At 35.9% G+C, this 27,330-nt stretch overlaps 1 protein-coding gene across 1 annotated transcript; it reads right to left on the bottom strand.

Moving 5' to 3' along the window:
• Positions 1-740: 740 nt before the first annotated feature.
• On the bottom strand, positions 741-26,911 carry LOC124363407. The gene is made up of 2 exons (XM_046818657.1): positions 26,690-26,911; positions 741-1,998 (listed from the first exon to the last, which is right to left on the bottom strand). Exons 1-2 carry the CDS (start codon positions 26,909-26,911, stop codon positions 1,666-1,668), a joined length of 555 nt encoding a protein of 184 aa, XP_046674613.1. The 3' UTR covers positions 741-1,665.
• Positions 26,912-27,330: the final 419 nt, after the last annotated feature.

The raw sequence follows: 27,330 nt of genomic DNA on the forward strand, positions 1-27,330 counted from the left end.
TAAACAAATTTAATTGAATAAATAGTTTATTTATATTAATTTACATTGTACAAACAGTACACATATTATTACTTTATACAAACAATTAAAATTGTTATAATTAAAAGTGAATTATTTTAATATCAATAAAAACAGCCATAATGTAGAACACTATATTGAAACGTACCAAACGTGAGTATTTTATTTACATTGGCACATTTAACTAGAAATTTATAAATACTTTGGTATAAGCATCGAAACACACATACAATGTAAACGATTATAATTTAAAATTAAATACACTGTAAACTAGTTTAAAAAAGTTAAGTTTTAGGTTCCTTAGTTCAAAGGAGACAATGAGATAAATGTATGCAGAAATATTAAGTATTTTATAAATAACAGGAAACCTGGAAAGGACTTGGCGTTAAACAATGGAATATTTTTCTACTTTAATTTTTTTTTATAAGGTGATCTCGTACATCACCCACTATTATTTTGTACTTAAACAATCATCTACCTGTTCGGCATTTAATAATTCCACACAAAACAGAAACACGGTTACATTTAATACAGCAAATCAAAAGTCAACAAAACTAGGTAACATGATGGTAAACCATTTCTAACCCTTAGAATTGATTGCTGCAGACTTGTGGGAGAGTAAACTACTCCCTGGATAGATTGTCGTTGTTTATGACCCAGCAGAATCTTTGAAATAACTCTTTATAACTGTATTTTATGTACATGAGTAAATTTGTGTTTAGTGTACTTGACTCGTGTTAATATTTGTGTTTCAAGCCTGCAACAACTTGACAAGCATGCAGCTGAATTCAACAACAAAAATAGGAGAGATTGACTCTGCTACGAGTACTACCGAATTGAGTAAATTTGTGTTTAGTGTACTTGACTCGTATTAATATTTGTGTTTCAAGCCTGCAACAACTTGACAAGCATGCAGCTGAATTTAACAATAAAATAGGAGAGATTGACTCAGATACGAGTACTACCGAACTGAGTAAATTTGTGTTTAGTGTACTTTGACTCGTGTTAATATTTGTGTTTCAAGCCTGCAACAACTTGACAAGCATGCAGCTGAATTCAACAATAAAAATAGGAGAGATTGACTCTGCTACGAGTCCTACCGAATTGAGTAAATTTGTGTTTAGTGTACTTGACTCGTGTTAATATTTGTGTTTCAAGCCTGCAACAACTTGACGAGCATGCAGCTGAATTCAACAACAAAAATAGGAGAGATTGACTCACCTACGAGTACTGTACTACCGAATTGAGTAAAGTTATGTTTAGTGTACTTGACTCGTGTTAATATTTGTGTTTCAAGCCTGCAACAACTTGACAAGCATGCAGCTGAATTCAACAATAAAAATAGGAGAAATTGCAAAAATACTTTCATATGATATGATTATAAGGAACACATTGTTTTACTTTAACTAACTAAACTATTAAAAAACGTTAACTACTAAAATAAATAATACATTTCTAGCCGACCTTGTACAATATTTAATCCATATTTGTGGAGGTCTCCGGCTTATGATAGTAGTCTATTTAAGTAAAAACAGTATTTTATTTAACATTTACTTTAAGTTGATAAAAAACATTGTTTTTATACGTCTCCAGAACATATACTTGGACGTATTGAAACATGTAATAAAGCGAATCAAAGGGCAAACGTTAACTTTCTCTACCATCTTTGTGCATTTTCTTGTCCTCGTCTGCGAGGGAGGTTGCGGTGCGATCGCAGTAGGTGAACTTGAGATCGCAACCCCTGAAACACGCGGTCCGAAGGGCTACGAGGTCGGTGCCCTGGGCAGGCCATTGCTCCAAGCCACGACAGTACTCCACATGTGCCGTGGTCAGGTAAAGGTGATGGTCGTAGGAGGTGACGAGGGGGTGACTGGGACACAACCCCCGCTCCAGAATCAGGTGACGCAGGAGAGCTCGGGTGCGCTCCCTGTAGCCCCAGAAGAGCTGGTCCGGGTCACAGTCACTCTGGGATGGACTCATCTGTGGACATACAATCTGACTGTAGTAACGGTTACAGGTGGTGGTCGTAAGAGATGGTGAGGGGTGACTTGGACACAAACGCCGCTCCAAAATCAAGTTCTGGTAGCCCCAGAAGAGCTGGTCCGGGTAACAGTCACTCTGGGATGGACTCATCTGTGGACATACAATCTGACTGTATTAACGGTTACAGGTGGTGGTCGTAAGAGGTGGTGACTGGAACACAACCCCCGCTCTAAACTCAGGTGACGAAGGAGAGCTTGAAATTCCCTGAAGGCCCAGAAGTGCTGGTCCGGGTCACATTTAATCTGGAATGGACTCTGTGGGTATATATTCTGAATATAGTAACAGAGCAAAATAAATATTTTTGTTACTAAATAAATTAATTGTAAAAGCTTAAATAAACCCTATGACGGCCATTAACTTTAAGGTATTCCAATCTGTGTTTGTTTCAAACAATTTTTAAAGTTACAATGCAAAACGCATTTTAGTTACAACTCTTTAAAGAAGCCAAGGAAAACAGAAAAGACTTGGATCATTCTTTGAGAAGTTGTAGCCATATAAAATAGTGTTTAAGTGTACCTTATAATCTAGCCGTATCTAGTGTACGTCATAAGCCTGTATGAAATATCGCATTCCTTGAAGCTATGTACGTGTTGTAATGAAATACAATTATGTTGTGGTTGTCGTTAGACGTGTTTATTAGCCCTGGTTATCAAATTTTCCTGATTTTCTAATTTGAATGGTTGCAATTCCACGTGGAAAGATCTAAAAGGGTTTTTTATGTTTTAAATTCCAATCAAAAACCGATTGTACCTTTTTAAGCTGTTGAACTTTCGTTCATCAATTTAAAACCACCACGTTGTAATACAAGTTGATCAGCAAAGTCATATTACAGAAAGATGGTTTAAATGGGGAAAAAAGTCTTACTTCTGAATTGAAATTAAATTAATTTTTGGATTACATCCTGAATCCGTGCTTAAGAAGATCCAACGTGACTGTTTTGAGGTTAATATACAGAGTAGTTTTCAGTTTTGTTTTCTGGCAATCATTATAACTTGGAATTGATAGATTCTATTAAGGCAGTGTCCATTGCAGGATGGGCTCCTCACATCTAATACAAGTTTGCAAACAAAACTGGCCTGTTCACTCACTTCGGTCCCAACACGACATTTATGATTTACTTAACGAAAGCCAGTAATGGCAGTTCGCCCTGTGAGCACCGCGCCAAAACGGCCTCAGTCTCTCCGTACTTTATGCGCCTTTTACGACGTCAAGACAGAAATGTTGTAATGGTGGCTGCTGGCTGCAAGAGATGGTTTATGTACTGAACAGCTCAATTACATGGTCGCAGTCGCAGGCTGAGTTGGGCGTGAGTTACTGCGGCCGGAGGTGCCGTTGGACGCAATTCTCGGTCGGTAAAGTAAACAAGGAATATTGCTCGGGTGGCGCTTCTGCAGCTTCACTTGCCATGGTTGTAGCGTCCCAACATGCATTGTTGAACTGCAGGTTGATTCTTTTATTAAGCACCTGAAGAAGAGATCAGATCGCATATCTCGAAACGTAGTGATTGAATTGTATCACTCAACAATCGCAAATGTCCGGAAAAATCCTGTTTCTTCACGATCCGTCCATCATCAAACCAAGGTCCAGGAGGTTTTTTGGAGCAAATGAAATTCCTATATATTGTACTATCAGTCCTGAACACATTTGACTTCAAAGAAAATCAACTAACTTGCACGTACAACACAATGGACAGCACGAACTTCAGTTTCGGACGCAATTCTCGGTCGGTGAAGTAAACAAGGAATATTGCTCAGGTGACGCTTCTGCAGCTTCACTTGCCGTTTGTTCAGTCATTTACCTGAAGAAGAGATCAGATTGAAGATCTCGAAACGTAGTGTTACCGATTGTATTGTATCACTCAACGAAGGCAAATGTCCTATTCCTTCACAATCCTTCCATCATCAAAACAAACTAAAGTCCAGGAGGTTTTGGAGATTTGGAGCAAATAAAAATGGACGATGATTAGCATATTGTACTATCAGTCCTGAACACATTTGACTTCAAAGAAACAAAACTAACATGCGCGTAAAACACAATGAACAGCACGGACTTCAGTTTTAAAGTGGCTAGTACATGGCAAGGCCGTTGGATTTCCTTCTATTCAGCCCTCTCCTGAGATGGCCACAGCAACAGCTAGTTCACCGACCAAATCTAACACAATAATATGCATAAAATGTAGGATAATTCCACATAGTAATACTCAAAAACTGTGATAGAATTTAGATTAATCCCGTTTTGCAAATACGTTGTCAAGTTCATTACATCGTCTACATATCGTGCATGAGTATCTCAGGCAGCAATAATGTCAATCTCAAAGCCTACTAGGTCTAGGTCGACTGGATTTTTAGTTACAGTATTATCAATTAGGGATTTCAGCTGAAAGGTAAGGTAGATCCCTCGCACACACGCACCCCCACACTCACGTGCGCAGAGGGATAAGCCCAGCTCCTATGGTTTTCAGTCCCGGGTTATTCAGTAACATCCCAAGACTCAGCCGTAATAACCCAAGACTCAGCCGTAAACTGTGCCAATTTCAGCGACAGTACGTTTGTGAAGAAAAGTGATTTCTTGTCATAATGTTTACAATCAATACATACTAACGACTTTAAGATAAAACTGCAAAGAACATAAATTTGGGTTTGATTGTGGAGGTGGACTAGGTAACTTAACAGTGCGGAATTACGGCCAGTCCTAATACCCTGCACTAGTGTGTATGGGTCTGCGTTCGAGTTGGTGTAAACTACCTGAGCTCCAGCCGCAGTCACTACTTGCTAACACTATAATGAAACGTAACTATGGTAAGAAGAGTTGACTCAATTTAATATTGAGTTTAGCTCCAGTTCACCTTCCTTTTTATTGCAGTATCTGGTATCTGACGCTGTCTCAGACTTGACTCCTACAATCTGGAGTCATGTTCGTCCGAAGAGATCCAACGAAAAAATGTAATGTTTCGTTGTGAGCTTTTTCGTCGCTGACTTTCGTTGGATCTCTTCAGACGAGCTTAACTTCAGATTCCAGGAGTCAAGTCTGAGACAGCGTCAGATACCAGACGCTGCAATACAAAAGGTGAACTGGAGGTAAACTCAACTATAATGGACTTAGCTCCTTATTAATTAGGTACGAAAAGGCGTGAGGTGCGTTTTAAATCGATAATAATGGGTTTCCACCAAAGCTGCGGATGATGCTCGGGATTGGTACCGCTTTGATTGGTACCACTTGCGGATTTTGGATAAAAAATCCAAAACATAAATTAGTGACCAGTGAAGAATTAGAACTAGGATACAGGCACCTCCTTTCACGCGTGATGTTCTCGTTACCTTCTATTTTACAACTTCAGTCCTTTTTGAATCCTTTTCAAATATTGGTACAGTAAAACTTCTATTTAACTAATTTCATTCAACAAACAGGAGTACCACCCACGTGTTTGTCGACACATTCCTACCCACGAGCTGTCTAGTCCAGAAAAATGAATGAGCTGCATTTCAATACACCAAGATAATCCTTCTCTTGCTAAATTAAACAGAGTACCTCCCTCATGTACTGGCGTCACATTCCTGCCCTTAAGCATGTTTTAATCCAAGAAAATGAATGAGTAGCATTTCAATCCACGAAGATAATCCTTCTCTTGCTAAATTAAACAGAGAACCTCCCTCATGTATTGACGTCACATTCCTACTCTCAAGCATGTTTAATCCAGAAAAATGAATGAGTTGCATTTCAATCCACCTAGATAATCCTCCTCTTGCTAAATTAAACGGAGTACGAACCTCATGTTTGTCGACACATTCCTGCTCTCAAGCATGTTTAATCCAGAAAAATGAATGAGCTACATTTCAATATTCCAAGATAACCCTTCTCTTGCTAAATTAAATAGAGTACCATCCTCACGTTTGAAGTCACATTCCTGCCCTCAATCTTTTTTAGTCCAGAAATATGATTTGAATTGCATTTCAATACAACGATTTAATCCTTCTCGAGAAATTTAACCTAAGAGAAGACATTCTAGAACAGTACATCCAGGTAGATACGTACTATCCAGTTCTCCAAACCCTGTATGTACACGTTTCCTTAGACGCCTTCGACCTTAGCTCTGCCAACACAACAGAGTATAACCTCTCCACCTCCGCGATCCTCGACACCCAGGCCCCGTACCCACGGCACGGCCCTTGTCCCAACGGCCCATAACTCACCACGGCCCGGGCCCCTGCAGTGTAATGCCGCGCGTAAATCCGCCTAAGTGTGCGCACTTGATCTTCTGCTGACGTGCGAGCTCGTAAACCTCCGTAAACAAACTCAACCCCCATATTTCTTGCAGGGAACGGTTGTACCTCGCAGCGTCGGCCACGTGCTGAGATATTATCCAAAAAAGAGGGAAACGTTTTGAGGCGTACGTTACGATTAACCTGGACGTTAACCATCGCAATTGTGTTGCTATTACGTGTCTGAAACGGAAATTTATGGCATAGGATGGTGTTCTTTTGAAAATTTATAAATAAAGCAAAAATTCCATTATAAAATATCATGTCAGCTATAGATAAGAACTATTCAAGCAATATTGATTTAACATTTGGACAGTGCATTCCTAGTTCCACATATAGTGCAGCGACATGAATTCCAACATACAGTAGCTTGACTAATAAGGCCTCCCCTGATCCATATTATCTCAACTCTTGCAGTGGACGAATGGTGAACGTCTTGACACGGCGCGGTGTAATAACTTTGTAATTTTTCAACTTGTAAAATGAAACTTTCATACTTAAATAAATTCGGATTTAGAATTTATTTACTTATTACCTTCGGAGATCCACTTCTAAGCTGTAGAGCATGAAAGAAGTAGATTTAAAATGGTATTCTCTAGACGAGTTTACGTTAAAGTTGAAAGTAAATACAGCAATACAGCTAAAAAGTATTAATACCATTTTGGCATTCAAAAAAAATACTGGAAAATTTTTTTAAATGGTTGTCTCTACAAACGAAGCACAGTTCTTAAAGGAACCCCACTTTTTACAAATTTGTCCAAGTTTTATTTTATTGTATTTTTATTGTCTTCTGTTCATTTTATGATTAATCACATCGATGAAACCATATATGCTATTTAGTATCCGAAATGAAAAACCTGTATACAGTCTACCCTATATAAATGTCAAAGGTTTCTTGCTGATTTTGCCTCAGAAAGACATTTAAAATTATATGGACGTAACCCGAGTAGTCTATGTTTCCATTTGATGTTTTCCATCAATTCCTTAAGAATCGTCTCCCATATGACAGGAAATATTGCCAGTGGCGTAAAGGTTGCATAAGATCATCAACTGATGTTCAAATTTTCATTTACACAATTTCAACAATTAAACGGTTATTACACCTTTGCGACACATTTCATCATCTTGTCGTTAATGTCCAACAGTTTTTGCAGCATCCAGAGAGTTTATTACTTATCGACTATTTCTAGTCTCTGTTTGGCCTGGAATCTGGGGATATCGTAGAATTAAAGATATTGATTTGCAATTCTATTTTTTTAAGGAGAGGCTGAACCCCTATTAAGACTTATTCTGTCCATCCTCATGGACCACTGGCCTGTGCGAGGATCTTATCAAAAAGATTAAAGGGGAGTGTCGATACAGTACAAGGTCGATGGTACTGATAAAAGTGCAACGGTCACAGACAGGATTCGAACCTGCGCTATCTCTAACTCAGAACCAAAGTCCAACGTCTTAGGCCACTCTGCTATTCTGTTCTATAATTATAACCGTAAGTATACGTCTTCTGAGCTTTATGTCCCGAAGAAGAATTCTACCATTTAATTAAAAGAAGTATTCCGTTTTAATTACAAGACGCAATTATAAACCGCAAACGAAGATATATTGTATGTATATTTAATGCCTATAATCATTTGAAATCTGTAATGAAGCTAAAAGTGACAATTATTCTTTTAAAGATGGCGTCAAATGAATACCATACAAGACGAGCCAGACAGGCGTTTGTTTTACTTCGTAGTAATTATAATATAAACTACCAGATTTACGTCTTCCACTCAACTTTCCTTTGGCTATAAATAATTCAATGTCCTTTAAACAAGTCTCAATATTTCTTTTCTACCCTGTAAGGGAATACTTTGTAAATGTCAACTTCTTTTTCAAAATATTTCATATTAACTTTGTGAAATTAAAGTGTATTAAAACGAGAAATTACCTATTTTTCTTGCTCAGAGGGCAAATTTTACTTCAGTTATAAACAAATTAATTTTAATAAACAAAGATTCTTTCTCGTGCTACAAACTTGCAGAAGATCTAATAACTTACTCCATAAATAAACTTATAACGATATACTAAAAGATTAAGCGATCAAAATATTATGCATAAATGCGTAATCGCAACCCACTGTAATACTCAGGAAAAATCAAAAGCTACATTATGTAAGTTTACCCATATCTTTACAAATCTACAGGAAGAAAGCAATTTTAAACTAAATGTACAAGAAAATTAAGTATTTGTTAGATTACACACATTAAGGTTTGTTTTAAAAATGTTTTAATTTTCCGAATACACTTTCAAGCATTTTTATTCACGGCTCTAACAATGGACCTATACGTGGGCATTCATACATTTTCGTTATAATTTTCATTTATATTAACACTGTCACCCTAACCTCCATATACTTCCTATTTCAGACTTCTCACAGGAAGACCCGCATAGCATTACATTGTAGTACACATTGAAATACACATAGTATTGCATCCGCATTGACTTGTTAAATGTGAAGTTGAGTTATAAAATGTTACATAAGAACCCCGGATTATAATTGAGTGAAACGGTATCTGATAAGATAAAATTAGAATTTCTTAAAATAATAGTGAGTTTGTTTTGACAGCAGTTTAGATTGTTTACGCTGTTCTGAGAATGGATAAATAAATACTCGGTGTTAGATAAGGAAACTCAACTTCTCTATTTGAGATTAGTGGGTAACACTTTATGGACACGAAGTAAAAATAGTCAAATCTAATCAAATTCTGGAATAAAATATTATTGAGTAATCTAAATCAATAATGTATAATATTTTATAAACTGTAAACTAGTTTTATTTGTTATATACTTTGTAGACTATGAAAATGAGGTCGAAAGTTCCACCATTTGTAATACTACAAGATTTCTTATTAACATGTTTAAAAAATATATGTAGTTCCCTCCTGTCCCGCCAAAAGGATTTAAACTCTAAATCTGACTATGCATGCAGGTTTAAATATGGAATTGAATCATCATTAAAATATATGAAATCTAGTTTTGTACTAAAAGGAATTATAGATATTACCATTACTTAAACTAAACGTAAATGAAAAAAAAACATTAGATCAAGTACAACACATTGAGGAACTCCATGTTCCTTGAGAGTACCATTATAAGAAATAGTTGACTACAATATTATCGGACTTTTCATAGCAATCTCTTTTTGATTTACAGGTTCTACCGGAATTATAATCAAACATTAAAAGAAATAGAGAAAATTCAACGTCGGCCTACAGCTGAAAACCCTAAGTAACCGTACCGAATGCCGCTTGTTCAGCTGTTTATCAGAGCTCGCGGCGACGAGTATCAAATGTCGCCGAGACCACGCTTCGCTTCCCTGAAGAGATTGTCCGCTTAGCCCCGGGCTCGATCTGTCACAATTACCTCCCTCTGTCTGTCTGATCGCATTTAGGACTCAGCTTTCTGCTGTGGTCTGTTTGTTTTCAAACAGAATAATTGAAGTTTAATCGGCCGCAACGTTACAGAACCTTGCGGAATCTTTGAGGAGCTTTAGTGGTTTGTCACCGACCCCGGAGGGAGCAGCTGAGTGAATTAACAAAGGGAGAAACTAGTCTACTGCCATTAACTCGTGGTTCACCACAATACTGCTGATCGTAACTCGTTTGTGTAAGCTATGCGTCCTATTTACTCAATACTGTGAGTTTTCGTAGGTTTGCACGAATTTAGTTCCCATGGTCCCACCGGAGAAGTTTTGATTGAGCGTTTCAAACTTGATCCTACGAATCATAAAAGAAGTTACTCAGAAGATCAACGTAAAAATATTCGCTAGAGCTCATCCAAATCCTCTCAAAGACCTTGTCAAAGATTAATTAATTTAATATTATTACAACCTTGTTGTACGTGTTGTAAATCCTTTTATCACAGAAACATTTTTCAGTAATGTAGACATTTAACGGTCTTCAAACCTTTCAACGTCGTTCCAGCGCAAAGTCCAGCTCCTCGATGGTGCTGCGAGATAATGAAATCAACCGGAAAATCAACACAGAGCTGCGGTCCGACACGTCGTATTCGGCAAGAAAAACTGGCCCTAAACAGCCGGGCGGTAATAGAGCCATATTCCCATGGTATCAAGGAGGATTTATACTCGGCGGAGGGTTTGCCGAACATAAACTGGATGATGTATCGTGGCATGTCCACATCGCCGAAATCAAGGCTACATAACGCAGGCTCTGTCCGTAGTACTGAGTCGAGAGACGGTTACTTTATATCGCGGAGAGTTTGCCAGATCAGTGGCGTAGCAACTTGATATGACGAGAGGGCTTGCGTTTATGGCTCGTAACATGCATACATAAAAAACGTAACATGTTTATGTGTGAAGTGCAAATCTCTGTGAGTGATTATTTGCTGTATTCTTTACAGCTTAATAGTGACCACTCTGGTTGCCCTTCTAGCATATATCGACTACAGTTTTAAAAATGTTTCACCATATGTAATACAAATGTTACGATCAGTTACATTTCCACCATTGCTCTACGTTATGTGTAGGAAACCCGGTTGCTCCACGGTGGTTTGGGATCGTCCAAAAACATCGTAGTGCCCTCAATCGCGCACCTTATGAAACAATGAGAAAACAACTTCATCTAATTTCATTTGGTTGCAGTTTAGGAGTCTTTGATGTCGAAACGATGTAGAGGGTTCGTTCTGAGCCTCTTTGTCGCCGACTGTTTTGGATCTCTTCAGATGGATGTTGACTCCCCCTACTGCTCTACGTTATGGATAGAAAACTCGGTTGTTCCACCGTGATTTGGGATCGTCCAGAAATATCGTAGTGCCCTCAATTGTGCATCTGATGAGACAATCAGAACATAACCTCATCTAGAATACATTTGGTTGTAGTCCAGTTGTATCTAATTTCGAAACGATGTAGAGAATTCGTTTTGAGCTTCTTCGACACCGACTGTTCTGGATCTCTTCAGAAGGATGTTGATTCCAGATTCCAAGAGTCAAGTCTTTCTTAGCGTTAAACTTTGACAGAAGGGGTGTAATACAACCTTTCTCACTACTGCTCTACGTTATGGATAGAAAACTCGGTTGCTCCACCGTGATTTGGGATCGTCCAGAAATATCGTAGTGCCCTCAATTGTGCATCTGATGAGACAATCAGAACATAACCTCATCTAGAATACATTTGGTTGTAGTCCAGTTGTATCTAATTTCGAAACGATGTAGAGAATTCGTTTTGAGCTTCTTCGACACCGACTGTTCTGGATCTCTTCAGAAGGATGTTGATTCCAGATTCCAAGAGTCAAGTCTTTCTTAGCGTTAAACTTTGACAGAAGGGGTGTAATACAACCTTTCTCACTACTGCTCTACGTTATGGATAGAAAAACTCGGTTGGTCCACCGTGATTTGGGATCGTCCAGAAATATCGTAGTGCCCTCAATTGTGCATCTGATGATACAATGAGAACATAACCTCATCTAGAATACATTTGGTTGTAGTCCAGTTGTATCTAATTTCAAAACGATGTAGAGAATTCGTTTTGAGATTCTTCGACACCGACAGTTTTGGATCTCTTCAGATGGATGTTGACTCCAGGAGTCAGGTCTGCCACGGCGTTAGACTTCGACAGAAGGGGTGTAATACAACCTTTCTCACTACTGCTCTACGTTATGGATAGAAAACTCGGTTGCTCCACCGTGATTTGGGATCGTCTCAGAAATATCGTAGTGCCCTCAATTGTGCATCTGATGAGACAATCAGAACATAACCTCATCTAGAATACATATGGTTGTAGTCCAGTTGTATCTAATTTCGAAACGATGTAGAGAATTCGTTTTGAGCTTCTTCGTCGCCGACTGTTCTGGATCTCTTCAGAAGGATGTTGATTCCAGATTCCAAGAGTCAAGTCTTTCTTAGCGTTAAACTTTGACAGAAGGGGTGTAATGCAACCTTTCTCACCTACTGCTCTACGTTATGTGATAGAAAACTCGGTTGCTCCACCGTGATTTGGGATCGTCCAGAAATATCGTAGTGCCCTCAATTGTGCATCTGATGAGACAATCAGAACATAACCTCATCTAGAATACATTTGGTTGTAGTCCAGTTGTATCTAATTTCGAAACGATGTAGAGAATTCGTTTTGAGCTTCTTCGACACCGACTGTTCTGGATCTCTTCAGAAGGATGTTGATTCCAGATTCCAAGAGTCAAGTCTTTCTTAGCGTTAAACTTTGACAGAAGGGGTGTAATACAACCTTTCCCACCATTGCTCTACGTTATGTGTAGAAAACTCGGTTGCTCCACCGTGATTTGGGATCGTCTCAGAAATATCGTAGTGCCCTCAATTGTGCATCTGATGAGACAATCAGAACATAACCTCATCTAGAATACATATGGTTGTAGTCCAGTTGTATCTAATTTCGAAACGATGTAGAGAGTTCGTTTTGAGCTTCTTCGTCGCCGACTGTTTTGGATCTCTTCAGATGGATGTTGATTCCAGAATCCAGGAGTCAAGTCTCTCACAGTGTTAGACTTCAGACGCTGCACTAAGTGGAAGTGGAAATACAACCTTCCCCAATATTGCTCTACGTTATGTGCATTGGAATGATAAGTGTGACGTTATATTCTATAAAAATTACTCTTATCATTACAAATAATCCAATAGTCTTTAAAATAACAAATAATGTTGAATTAATTACATAATAATGCAATATACTAGCGATTACGATTGTGTGCATTGAATTATTCTTGTTTGGACTTCATTCATGGTAATACAATAATCTTCGCAATTCTCTCTTGAATTTGGAATTTTGCCTAATTTTTAGAATATGGTTTTACTTCATGGAAAACGTGTTTAATTGCCTTATATAACGAGTTTTCATACCGAAGGCGAGGTTTATCTGCAAAGTGAGCATACGGGTTTATGTTTCCTGCTTATTATAGTTCTCTTTGCCTTAACTCATAACCACATCCGTGATTACATGTGCACACCAATTATAATTTAACCGGAACTGACATTAACACCTTCACTGCGACATGGTACGTGTACAGACTTAGGTAACAATAACCGGAATAAGTAAACAAGTTGCGCCCCCCAGCAGTCAATGTGTTACAACGAAATTATTTTACAACTTAATTGTTAAACACAATCGTGTTATTAAGGATTTCTTCTTCTCCACTGAAAAGCTGTTCCTACTTGTACAAATTACCGTAAATGCTTTTAGCGTACACACTATGTTTGGAAATATCCAAAAAATTAACAAATATTATTTCTTGACCAACGTTTATTAGTAATTTGTTTGCCAATGCTTCTTTTGTTTGTTACTACAAAATGTAATACAAGTTTCTTATTTTTTGAGGGAAAGGAAGATAGATGTTTAACAACATTTGTCAGATGAGCTTAAAACATTGCATTATCTCAAAACCTGGTTAACTTGAAAATCGATACAAGAATTTTTCCTACGAAATAAATCGATCTTCAGCCGCGCTATTTTGGTACAGGTCTAGAACGGTACCGACAAAGTAAACGTGAATGTAATTGTAATTAAGGTAATCGTACGACAATTTTTCTTAGATCACATATTTCTTAGCTTGCCACATTTAAACCCCACCGTCTGACACATACATAGGTAATAGTTATATCACCGCCAGATAAGAAGAAAAAAGGGTGAAAATCGCTGCTTTTTTCCAAATCGTCTATCTGTAAACGGCTAGCTGACGCACGTGTCTGACTGTGGATTTGAAGTGTGTCCAACTAAAAATGATTATTTAATAAATATGTTTTAACCCTTTTGGTGCTTTCCTATTTCGACCACCACCGTAAATATCGCAGCTGACAAAATATTTTTAGGAGAAATGTCTCTATCGATTAAAAAAAACCCCTCCTCCTAGACTACAAGAAGAGCACCCTGAAGCCGTAGTATCGATTTACGAGATCCATCTTTCCATTTTCCTTACAGGTCTTTCCAGGCGCGTCTGTTCTACAAAGCGACGGCCTGAAGGACGTGGCCACCCAGCCGAGTATCCATTACGGGCAACAGTCTGCCACAGAGTAAATCAACAATAGTGTCTCTGAGCGCACGAAGCGCTCTGGGGTATCCGCCAGCCGGAGATTAACATGTTCTAAACAAACCTTTGTTGTAATGAGTGGAGTTGGGGGCGCGCGCGGCGCCTGGAGCGAACAAACGACCAACCCTCCTGATCACACGAACTATCGATAATTGATACTGGGGTCCATTCGTTACTCGGCCATGATTATAGTGTTCGGCAGTGAGCGAGTGATCAAAAACTAGAGTAGTTTTTGCCAGCTACCGAACTTCTGTGATCTCAATGTAGCTGCTCTACGATCCATCACCTTCGTTGGCGGTCCGGCAAAAAACTAAACCGAAAACACATATTTATTAATGGACGTAATTGTTGTTCCGGATAAAAACTTGAATCACATTACAGCACATTATCATTGGAACGTTAATGTTGGTGTACAGTACCATACGAAACACAAGCTATTCAATAGCTGTTGTAATTTACATACCAATGAGGTACGGAATTGTATTATTTATGTCAATTACGCTGCATTAGCAATACTACGTGTAATGAATCTCAGAATTAGAACATTCATTTTAGATTGTTTCACAAAGTTTACGGATAGAGCCGGTTTTGAAACCTGTATCTGTCTTTTCCTTCTCTACTTATGTTAAATTCATAGCCGATACCTTGACTGAAGACAGAAAAAGTACAAACTTTTTTCATGTCTTTACGTGAAATAGCAGGGGTTTAAATAAGAAATTCTGAATATGTTGTAATAAGGTCTAAGTAAAAACGGCTGAAGATAAAAATGTGATTTTTTACAATATGTGGAAGAATTTATACCTTTAGAAAGGGACATGTTTTTGATCTATAGAAAATTTAGTTTCACTCCGAAAAAAATATTTTAAATACCGGTACTTAATCTTGTACAATTATATTTAATAACAAATGATTACTTAAAATCATAAATAAATAAAAACACATATTTGATATAAAACGCGGGAGTAGTAAAATAAAAAATGTTAATTGACCAAACATTTTTAACATTTAAATTTTGTACACAATAAAAATGTTGTATTATTGTCAAAATAAAAAGTCATATTGTGATATCAAAACAAAAAATTGTTATCGATCTGTTATGAGAGGGCATTTGTTAAAATAAATCACAATGTACGTCGCATACAAGACTGGAAAACTGTTACAGGTGCAAAAAATAGTTTATGTGAATTTAACTTAACTGAGTTAATAAATAACACTCAAGATTGAATTCCCACGGAAATGACATTGATTTACTAAAGGCTTGGATTGTTATTCCAAGGTGAATGACGTTGGTTTACTGTAGACTTACATTATTCCCAGTTGTATTCACGGACCTAATGAAAAAAAGAGCATTACTTTCTTTAATGGTTTTTTTTTAGTTTTTCATTCGTTGAAAATGTATGATTTTGGTGTTGAGTTTCATTTTAATGAATAGTGCGTTTAATGTTGGAATCTTGTGTTAATAAATTAATAATATTATTCTCCTTCCTGAAATTCATGTTACTGAATAGCTGTTTGTGTGATTTATATTTATATTACAATTATATGATATAATTATATTGCAGTGTATAAATCTGCTCGAGTATACCCTGTGAATAAATAAAAGAAGCAAACGTATTTATGTATTGAGAAAACTGTGTAGTTAATGATACACAAATTGTATGCTTCACTCACTATCAACTGACCAGTACTACAATAATATGTAGTTTATGGAAGTTCATTCACTACAATTGAAAATAATCAAATAAAAGTGAATTCGAATGTCCATGATGTCAGAAACATTAGTTAGTTCTTGATACAATCAAAATGTCATTGACAATTTTCTAATAGGTGTCACCACATTGTGGATACAAAAAATCAACCTTCCGTTTCTTGTGTACAGGTGTAAAATTATCGTGGTTGGTGGAACATTAATTATACATTCAAAAGTTTTCCGGTTCATCTCGTGATAAAGGTTGAAATCTAGAATAATTTTGATCTATAGAAAATTTAGTTTCACTCTGTGAAAAAAATATTAAGTAATACTTAATCTTCTACAATTATATTTAATAACAAATGATTACTTAAAATCATAAATGAATAAAAAACACATATTTGATATAAAACGCGGGAGTAGAAAAATAAAAAAATTTAATTGACCAACATTTTTAACATTTAAATTATGTAATATTGTCAAAATAAAGTCATATTTGATATCAAAACAAAAAAATTGTTATCGATCTGTTATGAGAGGGCATTTGTTAAAATAAATCACAATGTACGTCGCATACAAGACTGGAAAACTGTTACAGGTGCAAAAAATAGTTTATGTGAATTTAACTTAACTGAGTTAATAAATAACACTCAAGATTGAATTCCCACGCAAATTACATTGATTTACTAAAGGCTTGGATTGTTATTCCAAGGTGAATGACGTTGGTTAACTATAACTATATTTTCCAGGTGAATGACATTGATTTACTAAAGGCTTGGATTGTTATTCCAAGGTGAATGACGTTGGGTAACTATAACTATATTTTCCAGGTGAATGACATTGATTTACTAAAGGCTTGGATTGTTATTCCAAGGTGAATGACGTTGGGTTAACTATAACTATATTTTCCAGGTGAATGACATTGATTTACTAAAGGCTTGGATTGTTATTCCAAGGTGAATGACGTTGGTTAACTATAACTATATTTTCCAGGCGAATGACATTGATTTACTAAAGGCTTGGATTGTTATTCCAAGGTGAATGACGTTGGTTTACTGTAGACTTGCATTATTCCCAGTTGTATTCACGGACCTAATGCAAAAAAGAGAATTACTTTCTTTAATGGTTTTTTTTAGTTTTTAATTCGTTGAAAATGTATGAGTTTGATGTTGAGTTTCATTTTAATGAATAGTGCGTTTAATGTTGGAATCTTTCGTTAATAAATTAATAATATTATTCTCCTTCCTGAAATTCATGTTACTGAATAGCTGTTTGTGTGATTTATGTTTATATTACAATTATACGATATTATATTTATATTGCAGTGTATAAATCTGCTCGAGTATATCTTGTGTATAACACAGGGAGCAAACGTATTTATGTATTGAGAAAACTGTGTAGTTAATGATACACAAATTGTATGCTTCACTCACTATCAACTGACCTGTACTACAATAATATGTAGTTTATGTAGTTAATAATATTAAGTTCATTCACTACAACTGAAAATAATCAAATAAAAGTGAATTCGAATGTCCATGACGCCAGAAAACATTGGTTAGTTCTTGATACAATCAAAATGGTATTGACAATTTTCTAATAGGTGTCACCACATTGTGGATGCTGAAAATCAACCTTCCGTTTCTTGTGTACAGGTGTAAAATTATCGTGGTTGGTGGAACACAATTAGGCATTCAAAAGTTTTCAGTTCATCTCGCGACAAAGGTTGAAATCTAGAATAATTTTGACGCAGTGTAAACAGGAAAACTGAAAATGTAGATATAATTCATCCTTCTATACCCTCACAGAATTGACGCTTACCAAAACAGCCATGAAATATATGCTTGAAATTGGAAACCTTATACACAATTAGGACTTTGTGGAATCTGTAGTAGCACTTTAACCATACGTGCCTTGGCGTATACGAAAATTATGTATCAAAATCGCAAAATCTTTATACTTTCGCCTCGGCTTGAGGTACCTACATCCCAGCTCCCACGAGTCGGCGAGATGAGGTCCAGACTACTCTAGCAGAGCCACTGTCCAGGTACCACACATTTAGCAGCATTAGCGCATCCTAGTGGCCGCGTACCGTACTCACGAGTGTCAGGACACCCGACTCTAGCCAGGAACACAAAGGGAAGATAATCCACCATAAAATAAACAAGTGCCTCAGAAGACATAAGCCTTGTTTAGTGTGAGCCTAGTCCAGCACAAGAGGCAACATTTGTAAATCACGATCACAATTTCAGAGGCATTCACGAGAGCCAACAGTAAAATGTACGACTCCTCTTCGGCTGTAGGCTTTTGTAATCGTAAAATTAACTTTCAGGAAGGAGGTTAAGACATAACATTATGGTGTATACAGTTTGTAAATAAATACGGAACAAAAAGCTTCTTATAATGCAAAGGGTGTTTCCAATTCTTAATGGTTATGATAAGGTGTAAGAAATCGTTGGATTGGAGTTGACAAAAAAATTAAGGAACATTGTCTACATGGACTAAGAGTGGTAGAAAAAATATGTGGTAGACTACCAGTAAAACTGAATTGCTGGCTAATCATAAAAAAGATGTACGTGTTTAAATAAAAACGTCCAAAGGGACTGAAACACAGCACAATTAACATGAAATTTAACATGAATTAAAATACTCTTCATATAAGTAAATCTCAATAGCCATTTTCATTTTAGCCCAATAAGACCAATTTTAAACCTCATAAATTTTACAGCCTTATTTTTAATCGTTTATCTATGTAAAAAGTGTTATTTAAAGACAAAATGAGTACGCTTGTAACACTTATTTGTTTTTTTTTTTTCAAACATACGAAAGATATTAAGTTTACACGAAAACTAAAATGCATTTCATGCGAAATAATTATATCTTTAAAAAATAGACATCTCCCATTAACCTAAGACTAATTAATAATTAAAAGTCAGTAAAATTGCAAAAAGTGTAAAAATGTTCTTGTGAATAAAAACTCAAGGTCCTTTCACTACGGTGTCAATTACTATGTTACGATTATAATTATATGACGAATGCGACAGTTAAAATAAAATCCGTTTAAAATATATAGTTTTTCCATACAAAGCCTGCCTGCCATAAAAGTTTTCCATCTTTTTTTCTGTTTTGCTTTGCGTTTTAAGTAACTATTTTCTTAATAACTTAAACGTACGCGTATTACGACATTGTTGATGCTAACCCATAGACATTGAGGGTTTTTATAAAGTCTGTCCTGTGTTCTTAGTGTTTATGTAAAGTTGACCTATTTTTAAATAGTTGTCCTACTTAGGTCAACTCCGCGATACATCGATCAGGACTGCAGAAAGACGGAGTTAAGGTGCGAGACCACGGACACCCAAGGGGCGGATTTAGGGCCCGTTGTTTATAGTCCACAATCACCTGTTGTTAATGTCTTCATTACGTGTTTGCGTAAAGTTGTCCTACTTGTGTCAATTCCGCGATACATCGATCAGGACTGCAGAAAGACGGAGTAAGGTGCGAGACCACGGACACCCAAGGGGCGGATTTAGGGCCCGTTGTTTATAGTCCACAATCACCTGTTGTTAATGTCTTCATTACGTGTTTGTGGCCCAGGTTCTGCGTTTCGTGACTCTGACTTCTGCGAACTCCGGACACCCACTTCTTCAGGTGGTCTACAACCTCCTTTGTTTACCTTCGCAAATCAACGGCTTCCTTCCTTTCTTCCAACACATACCTTCCTTCCCACGTTTGAACGATGTCCTATTCTCGGTATGTAGGCTACATATTACAATGGCACCATAAATACTACGGTTTATTTTACTTTTTTAACGTCAACTTCTTATTGGTTTAGTCTTACACTGTAAAACCAAATTTTTATCTCATTTCAAACCGACAATAGTGAAGCATCTGTACAGCAATGGAAGGTAATGAATGATATAAAAATCATTACTCAATTTTCATGTAGTATTCATTCCATTAATGTCTTGTTAGCTTTACCAAATTAACAGTGTAGTTTTCGAAGTGGTTTATTTTCCTTTTAAGTGGATATAAAAACATAATAAAATGCAGCAAATACAAGGACCACCAATACTGAACTGGTGTTAAACCTCTAAAGAGCGTATTATGGAAGTTAAAATAATGATTTTTTTCTTAAAGATATTTGATTGCAAGTAGGCCTACATCCTTTAGAAGGACCATGAGCGTCCAAGGTCAATTAACGAACAATTCAATGTCATTTCAATTTCAAGCTTGACTAATTAAACATTAAAATGCCAAATTGTGTTCTTTTTCTAAACCCTTCTTACTTGAATTGTTATAAAAAAGCTATAAACGCTAAAAATTCCATATTTTACTACCACATTTCTCTGGCAATGTTCATAATAATCATAAAATCACCTCGGGATGGAATAACAAAAATATTTTTATTGTTAGGATCGTATAAAAATGTGCCTAAATACATAAAGTTATTATTGTTTGTTAATTAGTTAACTGTAATGGGAAAGATTGTCTAAGATAGCGTTTACCTTACCTTTTAATCTTTTATCGCTGTCTATAAAACTTTCCCTTCCACATTTCTTATTTTTGTATTTCACTTGCGCAGCCAATCTTTGCGTTATTAATATTTGTAATAGATTATTTATTACTATTGATTACAGCTTTAATTGTAAAACATATGACTAGTAATACAAGTCATTGTCTAAATGTATGCGAGAATAAAAGTATATAAAATTTGTTCTTTGTAAATTAATGCCTGCCTATATTTTGTTATATTACTATATATACTATATTGTTATATGTATTACTGCACTAAACCACCAGATTTATGAAAATAAAGTCAGTTTTTCTCTTTTGATATAAAATATAATATAAAAGTATTAAGAAAATAAAATGTTGCAATAAGGTTTAACAATAAATTTTGCGTAACTTGACGATGTAATGTAATAAATAAGTATATAAGAAACCTGTAGTTCTGAAAATAGCCATTTGCGAGTATACATTTATGAAAATAAATTATCATTTTAAGTCGAGTGTGTACACCCGAAAACTTTACATGGCTTCATAAAACATCCTGTATAAACTTTATTATTAAAAAAAAAAAAAACTATACGGATTGTCTAAAATAACCATCACTAAGAATAACAAAATAAATGGTGAAATTCTCCTTACTACGCAGCACAGACTTACGGCCGAGATTTCTTACAAATTTACAGTTTAATGCTGGTTTTTAGTTTGTATAGATATATCCACCAATTTATGTGAGTTTGAAGTAAAAGAGCTTTTCTTCGCGACAGACTATGAGTTCCTTCTTTTGTCGCGAGCTACACACAGAGGAATGTGACAAATCATAAACGCGGCCGTAGGAGACATCGGCGAGGGGGGGGGGGGGTTTACGAGCGACAATCGCAGCTGTAATTGTGCCGAGCAACGGGCCAAAATGCACACCATTAGAGGGACAAGGTGGTGGAAAAACTAGCGGAGAGGAGTCAATAAAGGCTGTTTTATAGTCCGCGCGCAGGGAGACATTACTGAACAGTACAGGTCCCGAGGTCAAACCTTGTGGTACTCCTAGAGTAACAAATGCTTTAGTAATAGACTGACTGACGTAATTTAGTTCAATGCGTGCGTTTAGAAATAATATGTGTCTGTACAGTGTGAGTTAAAAGTATGGATACATTGTTTGGTTTGTGATGGATAAAGATGGAGGGATCACTCGGGACACTTTTCTAAGAAATAGAAGTGAACTTTTTAGTCACTGTTACAACTTTGCCCTTTTCCTCAAAATCCCAAAATGTTTTAATGCAAAGACCCAGTGACACCTCATTTGAGAGATCTTGATAAAAGAAGAAGAACGGTGAAAACTACAGCTTTTTACCTCAAACTACAAAATGGCAGCTCATTGAAATTATTTAATTTTAAAGCATGGATATATCCTGCTCAACCTTCAATGGAAAAAGGTAGAAATGAAATTTAGGACACCCCTCTAGGAAACAAAAGCGGACAATTGCTCCAAAATGGGCTTTTTGGGGAGCGATTTGAATGTAACTTTATAGTAGCACTAGTCTCCACATGTCTTGTGCAAATAACGTCTAAACTAATAACGCATCTATAGTCCGACAAGTCAAGATGAAAATACAGCCACATGTGAAAATAACTTACCTCCGACTAAAGGTCTATTCACACACATCAGTTCCGGCGCGTCACAGGTCAGTCACATCAGTCACGTCACAGTCAAAAAATGTATTCTATAATGGATTTCCTATTGCGCTATCTACACTCATCCGGCTCAGTTCCGGCGCAGGTCCGTCAGTCGCTCTGCCGGCGTCCGTCAGTCATTTTCAGATTTCTTCCCACCGATATTTTTGGATTGTTCGGATGCCTGACGGTCGCATGACGGATGTGTTTGCTATTAGCATTGCGTTTTTATATAAAAGTTGTATTTCTGTGTTGAGTTTATATTTTAAAGACTGTTTGTTACGATCATAACGACCATCAAATGGTCATCCTAAAATATTTAAAGAACTTAGTTTCATCGTCCATTAGTCCCTTAAATAACGTGATGAACTCTCCCTGACTTTCCCTCTTCTTGCATAAATCTTGAACCCATATCCTTCGCTTTTTTCTCTTATTTTCAATCTCTTCGTCATCTAAGGGTATCGCTATTGCAGCTAACTCTACTATAGTAAAATCAGCCATTGAGGTAATTATATATTATCCAATTTAATTCACTCATGATAAAATAAGCTTGACTGTAAGATCACTGTATAAAGTGACTGACGACTGACTGAAGCCAACTGACGGACAGTTGACTGACGAATTCCGGACGGAACTGTGACTGAACTGAGACTGAACTGTGACTCAACTGATGTGTGTGAATAGACCTTAAGCCGGAAAGGATATTTATAGTTAAGATCGTTTTGACGGTTTGATAAGAATCGCATTTCGTGGAAAAATACGTTATTTCTCTCAAAGGCGTGGGACGCTGCTTCCGGATGCTCTTCCTGTACCTCTCCAAAATTCCGATCACATCAAGATACAATTGAAAGCTATTTGAACTCGCAAGCCACTGACATCCACCTGATCTTAATTACTACAAATAATATATAAATTAAAGATCTGAAATCTTCGCACTTGTGTAGGCAGGGGAGAAATACCGGAAAGAACGAGAAAAAAGGGTTTTGGTCGAACTATTAAACCGATTTTAAAAGTTGAAATTTTGAAATTCGTAAAAAATTGTCAAAAAATTACAACTCGCATTTTCCATTTTAATATGTTATATACAAGTTGTTTACAATAACTTATACAGATATATTACAGATACAATACATTTTTTCTACCACAAGTCATATTCTATGATAGTCTACTTTACAAATCAGTTTTCAAAATTAAAACCGGTTACATTACAGCCACATAGGTGCTGCCATACATCGGTTAAATTCCGTAAAATTTTCCAGTAGTTTAGCCTTAAAACATAAAAAATATTACCTGAGAAAAAACTAATCATTTAACACATTTATTACCTTTCTATTTCACCACAACCTAAACCCTTATAATTGACTGAGGATATATGTATCTTGTGGGGAAAATATGAAGAAACAAAAAACCAGGATGTATAAGAAAATTCGCTCTCACTACATAGCAGTAGGCATCCATATTTACATACTATACATATTGTATGTAAAAGACAAGTAAACTTTAAAACAGCATTACATTGATGAAGGAAATTTCGTAATGTAACGAAGTTCAAGTTTGAAGGACAATATATAAATGGTCGAAAGGTTATTACTTATCCTTGTCATTAAACAAGAACACCAAAATTGATATATTTAATTCAATAACTGCTTGTATACGTCATGCAATTTTTACATTGCATAGAGGTAGAAGCAGAGTAGCCTAGATGAGATGAGACTAAATGCGGGGGGGGGGGAGGGGGGCAGTTGTTGATACGCTACTACTATTACCACCAAGACCAGCTGTTCAGCTACCCGGTCTAGAGCACAGCTGATAGACAGATGGCAGCTTCCGTCAGCTGGTCTGGTGGTCTCTTGTCATAACAGACGACGGTGGCGTTGTTTTTCTCTCGCCATTTTATTGTCTTCAACCACAGAAGTTGGCAGCACTATGTGGGTATAACCACGTGACTGCGCATGCGCGGAATCGCTGAAGTACAAATCAAACAGAGAGGACAAGCAATACAACGCAGAGAAGATATTATAGACAATGCAAATCTGTCAATGTTAAATTCCTTGTGTATAACGGTATTCCGCAATTATGGAGATCAGATTAAAAGATGTTTTCCATTACACCTTTAGGAAGGATGGAATTCGACTCAATATTTCAGCAGTCTAAAAATATGCAACTACCGGAAACGACCTGGATCGTACTCTTTGTAAGCGTGGAACTCAATGTTAAAATGAAGACTCAATGCTACAGATAACACTATTATAACAACACATTCTTTATTATCCTATTATTAGTATTTTACCATGTTAAATTTAAACTCAATCTCTGTGGTACAAAGAAAGAAAAATACCAATTTTATTATTTATGTTTTGTTTATCCAATTTATATACCTGAGTGAATGGGTTGAAAGCGGTACCATCAGAAATTGAAGAGGGTTTAATTTATTTAGTCAAACACTTTTTAATATCCTTACTTTTATTAACTTGTATTACTCATTACTACTTATTAAGATAATAATAAAGGCCTTCATCAAAATAACAAAAAAATTAAAATGTATACCGAAATGTCTATTGCATTTATACAAAAGTGTTCAATTTTAAAAGGTTGCAAGTTGTTGTTGATTGTTTTATAATTTAATTCACACCAACATTCCTGTTTCCTGTAATATTTTTATGCATTTACTAGAGTCTAGACCATTCCTACTTTTAAGGGGACACATCCACAAGTAAAAGGGCTTAATACACAAAATTGAATAGTGGCAAGAAGACAAGATATCATGGCTATATCACCTTGTTCTGAACTATGCAGCTTTTATTGGTTTTACTATATTATTGTTTAATACTATGTTATGTTAACTAAAGAATTTATACAATAATTAACAAGTGTTACCTTGTTTTTTATTTGTACATTTATTTTCAGATTCATCTTTGTGAATGTTATTTATTCATTATTTAGACTGTAATTAATTATTATTGTTACAATGAGCTAAATGTACTATTTATTAAATTGGAATATTGTGTCAAAATTAGTTCTAGTATGTTAAAAATATATTAAAAACCATCAAGTTCTATAATAATTTTGTGTGATCTTTATGAACGCTTTATGAAATTAAATAGGCCTATTAACTTGATAAGAGAGTTTAAACAATTCTAAGATTTGTTGTTTCTCATAGAAAGATATTATAGGTTAATTTGAAAATGTTCTGTGGTTGTTACATTTCAAACATATGTGAATGTGGGCTGTTTCCTTTGTAGTTTAATTACTAGGCTACTTACAACTTGTACTATGTAAAATTGAATTATTATTTATCAATGGGTTGAACCATAAAGCAATGTAACATATTACTATTTATATAAAATTCATACAAAATGTTTTGTATTCAAAGTGACATTACATGTTATATCTAGCTAAGGGTCGCCAATGTCATACAGTTATTGAAACAAAAAGATGTACCTATCTTGTTAAATAAAAGCTAAAACTGTTGTCTTAAAATGTAATTTAAAAACTAATTTGTCTTAAAAGCCCATGCTATTAGTATAAACCAGGGGTGCAGTAGATTGGTAAAAATGTGAGAAGTTTTGCCTACCTTGAAGTTTGAGAAGTTTTGTTAATGTGTTGATAATATCAATGTTCAATCTCATTGTTTAGGACAAAGGCGTGAATTACATCAGGAATGTCAACAATGTGAACACACAGTATTGTATTATACCAATATAGGCAAAATTAAGGCTAAAATAATTTGAATCATTATAAAAACATTCAGAGATGTGATGATGAAATTGAAGAACTATATCAATAAACATCACCTGGTGTCAAAACCTGTGCAAATAATAATTATTTATTATGATTATTACATTTGGTGTTATTTTTAAAATTATAGTTTAGAGATGGATGTGACTAAACAGACAGGAAATGTATTCAAATTTCAACAACGGTCAAAGTATTACTGTCTGTAAATAAACCCGGAAGTAAAACAGGATAGTATTTGCAGTGCTACACTATCCAAATTGAGAAGCTTTATAAAATACTCGAATGTGAAACATCAATAAAGACGACAAACAATCAAATTAGAAGAAGCTTAATTGCCTTAATTAGTTAACAGTAAAGCGATATAACGATCGGGAATCAAGTGTTTATTGTACTTACAAACACAATAAGGTATGTTCCGTTTTAATTTTACTTATATTTATGTTTTAGATGTTCAGAAATATTAACGTCTTCCTACAATGTTTACATTGAAACCATCTTTAAGCCGGTTATTGAAAGTGGAATTCGTTTGCATATTTTGAGGTTATGTTCTGCGAATTCCGCCGATGAATAAATTAGCAGCCGCCTGTGTAATATGCACATTAACTGTCATCGATTCACAAACGATCTACGTTAAGAAATCATAACAAGTTATAAATGTGTTGTATAATAAACGTTATACATTTAGGTTATGTCAGTATGTAAATAGGTTAACTTACCGCCAGGCAATGCAGACAGCTGGGAGCGTTATGCCACGAGCTATAGGAAGGAGGGAGGGAGGGTGCGGTTGTAGGGGTGCAGCTGCAGACATGAGGGGAGTCGGGTATTAATAGGTCATCGTACCCCCTCCCGCCGCGCCGCCTCACATCACATCCACTGCTCACTCGCTGAATTAATACTTGTAATAAAAACTCGACCAGCTCAGCTCGAGCTAGACACATGTTCCTCTAACGAACTTGGCTCTTTGCTCTTCTTCGAGTACCGGTTCCTGACTTGTGCTGAAATGCACTTCAGATGATTGCAAGGCGTTCTTATTATTCAAGAGCATTTTCGATGCTAAAGGTGCACAACAAATGTTCCCTCTTTCATTGAAATTTTGAATTGCCGCCAGAAGTGATTAATTTTGAAGCACATTTTAATACTGTATTATTTGCATGAATACGAAATAGAATGTGATTTTTTTTAATTAAAAAGCTTGTCTCCTTCCTCCAACGTAAATCTACACAAACGGTATTTTTGCCGAAACAGGTTCAGATTAAATCATAACAATTCATGATAATTGATTACGGCTATAAATTTGAAGTTGAATTGCCCTCTTATGACAACTTGTGGATTAACTTTGCTTCAGCATTTTGTTACA

This window comes from Homalodisca vitripennis, chromosome 5 (genome assembly GCF_021130785.1).
Source record: "Homalodisca vitripennis isolate AUS2020 chromosome 5, UT_GWSS_2.1, whole genome shotgun sequence".
Taxonomy (NCBI): Eukaryota; Metazoa; Arthropoda; class Insecta; order Hemiptera; family Cicadellidae; genus Homalodisca; species Homalodisca vitripennis.

Bases quoted from the DNA above. Each gene is read 5' to 3' on its own strand.
- LOC124363407 (XM_046818657.1), bottom strand. From the start codon at position 26,911: ATGTGTCTAGCTCGAGCTGAGCTGGTCGAGTTTTTATTACAAGTATTA. The intron at 1,999-26,689 runs GTAAGTTAACCT...GTATGTCCACAG, and splicing joins GCTGTCTGCATTGCCTGGCG to ATGAGTCCATCCCAGAGTGA.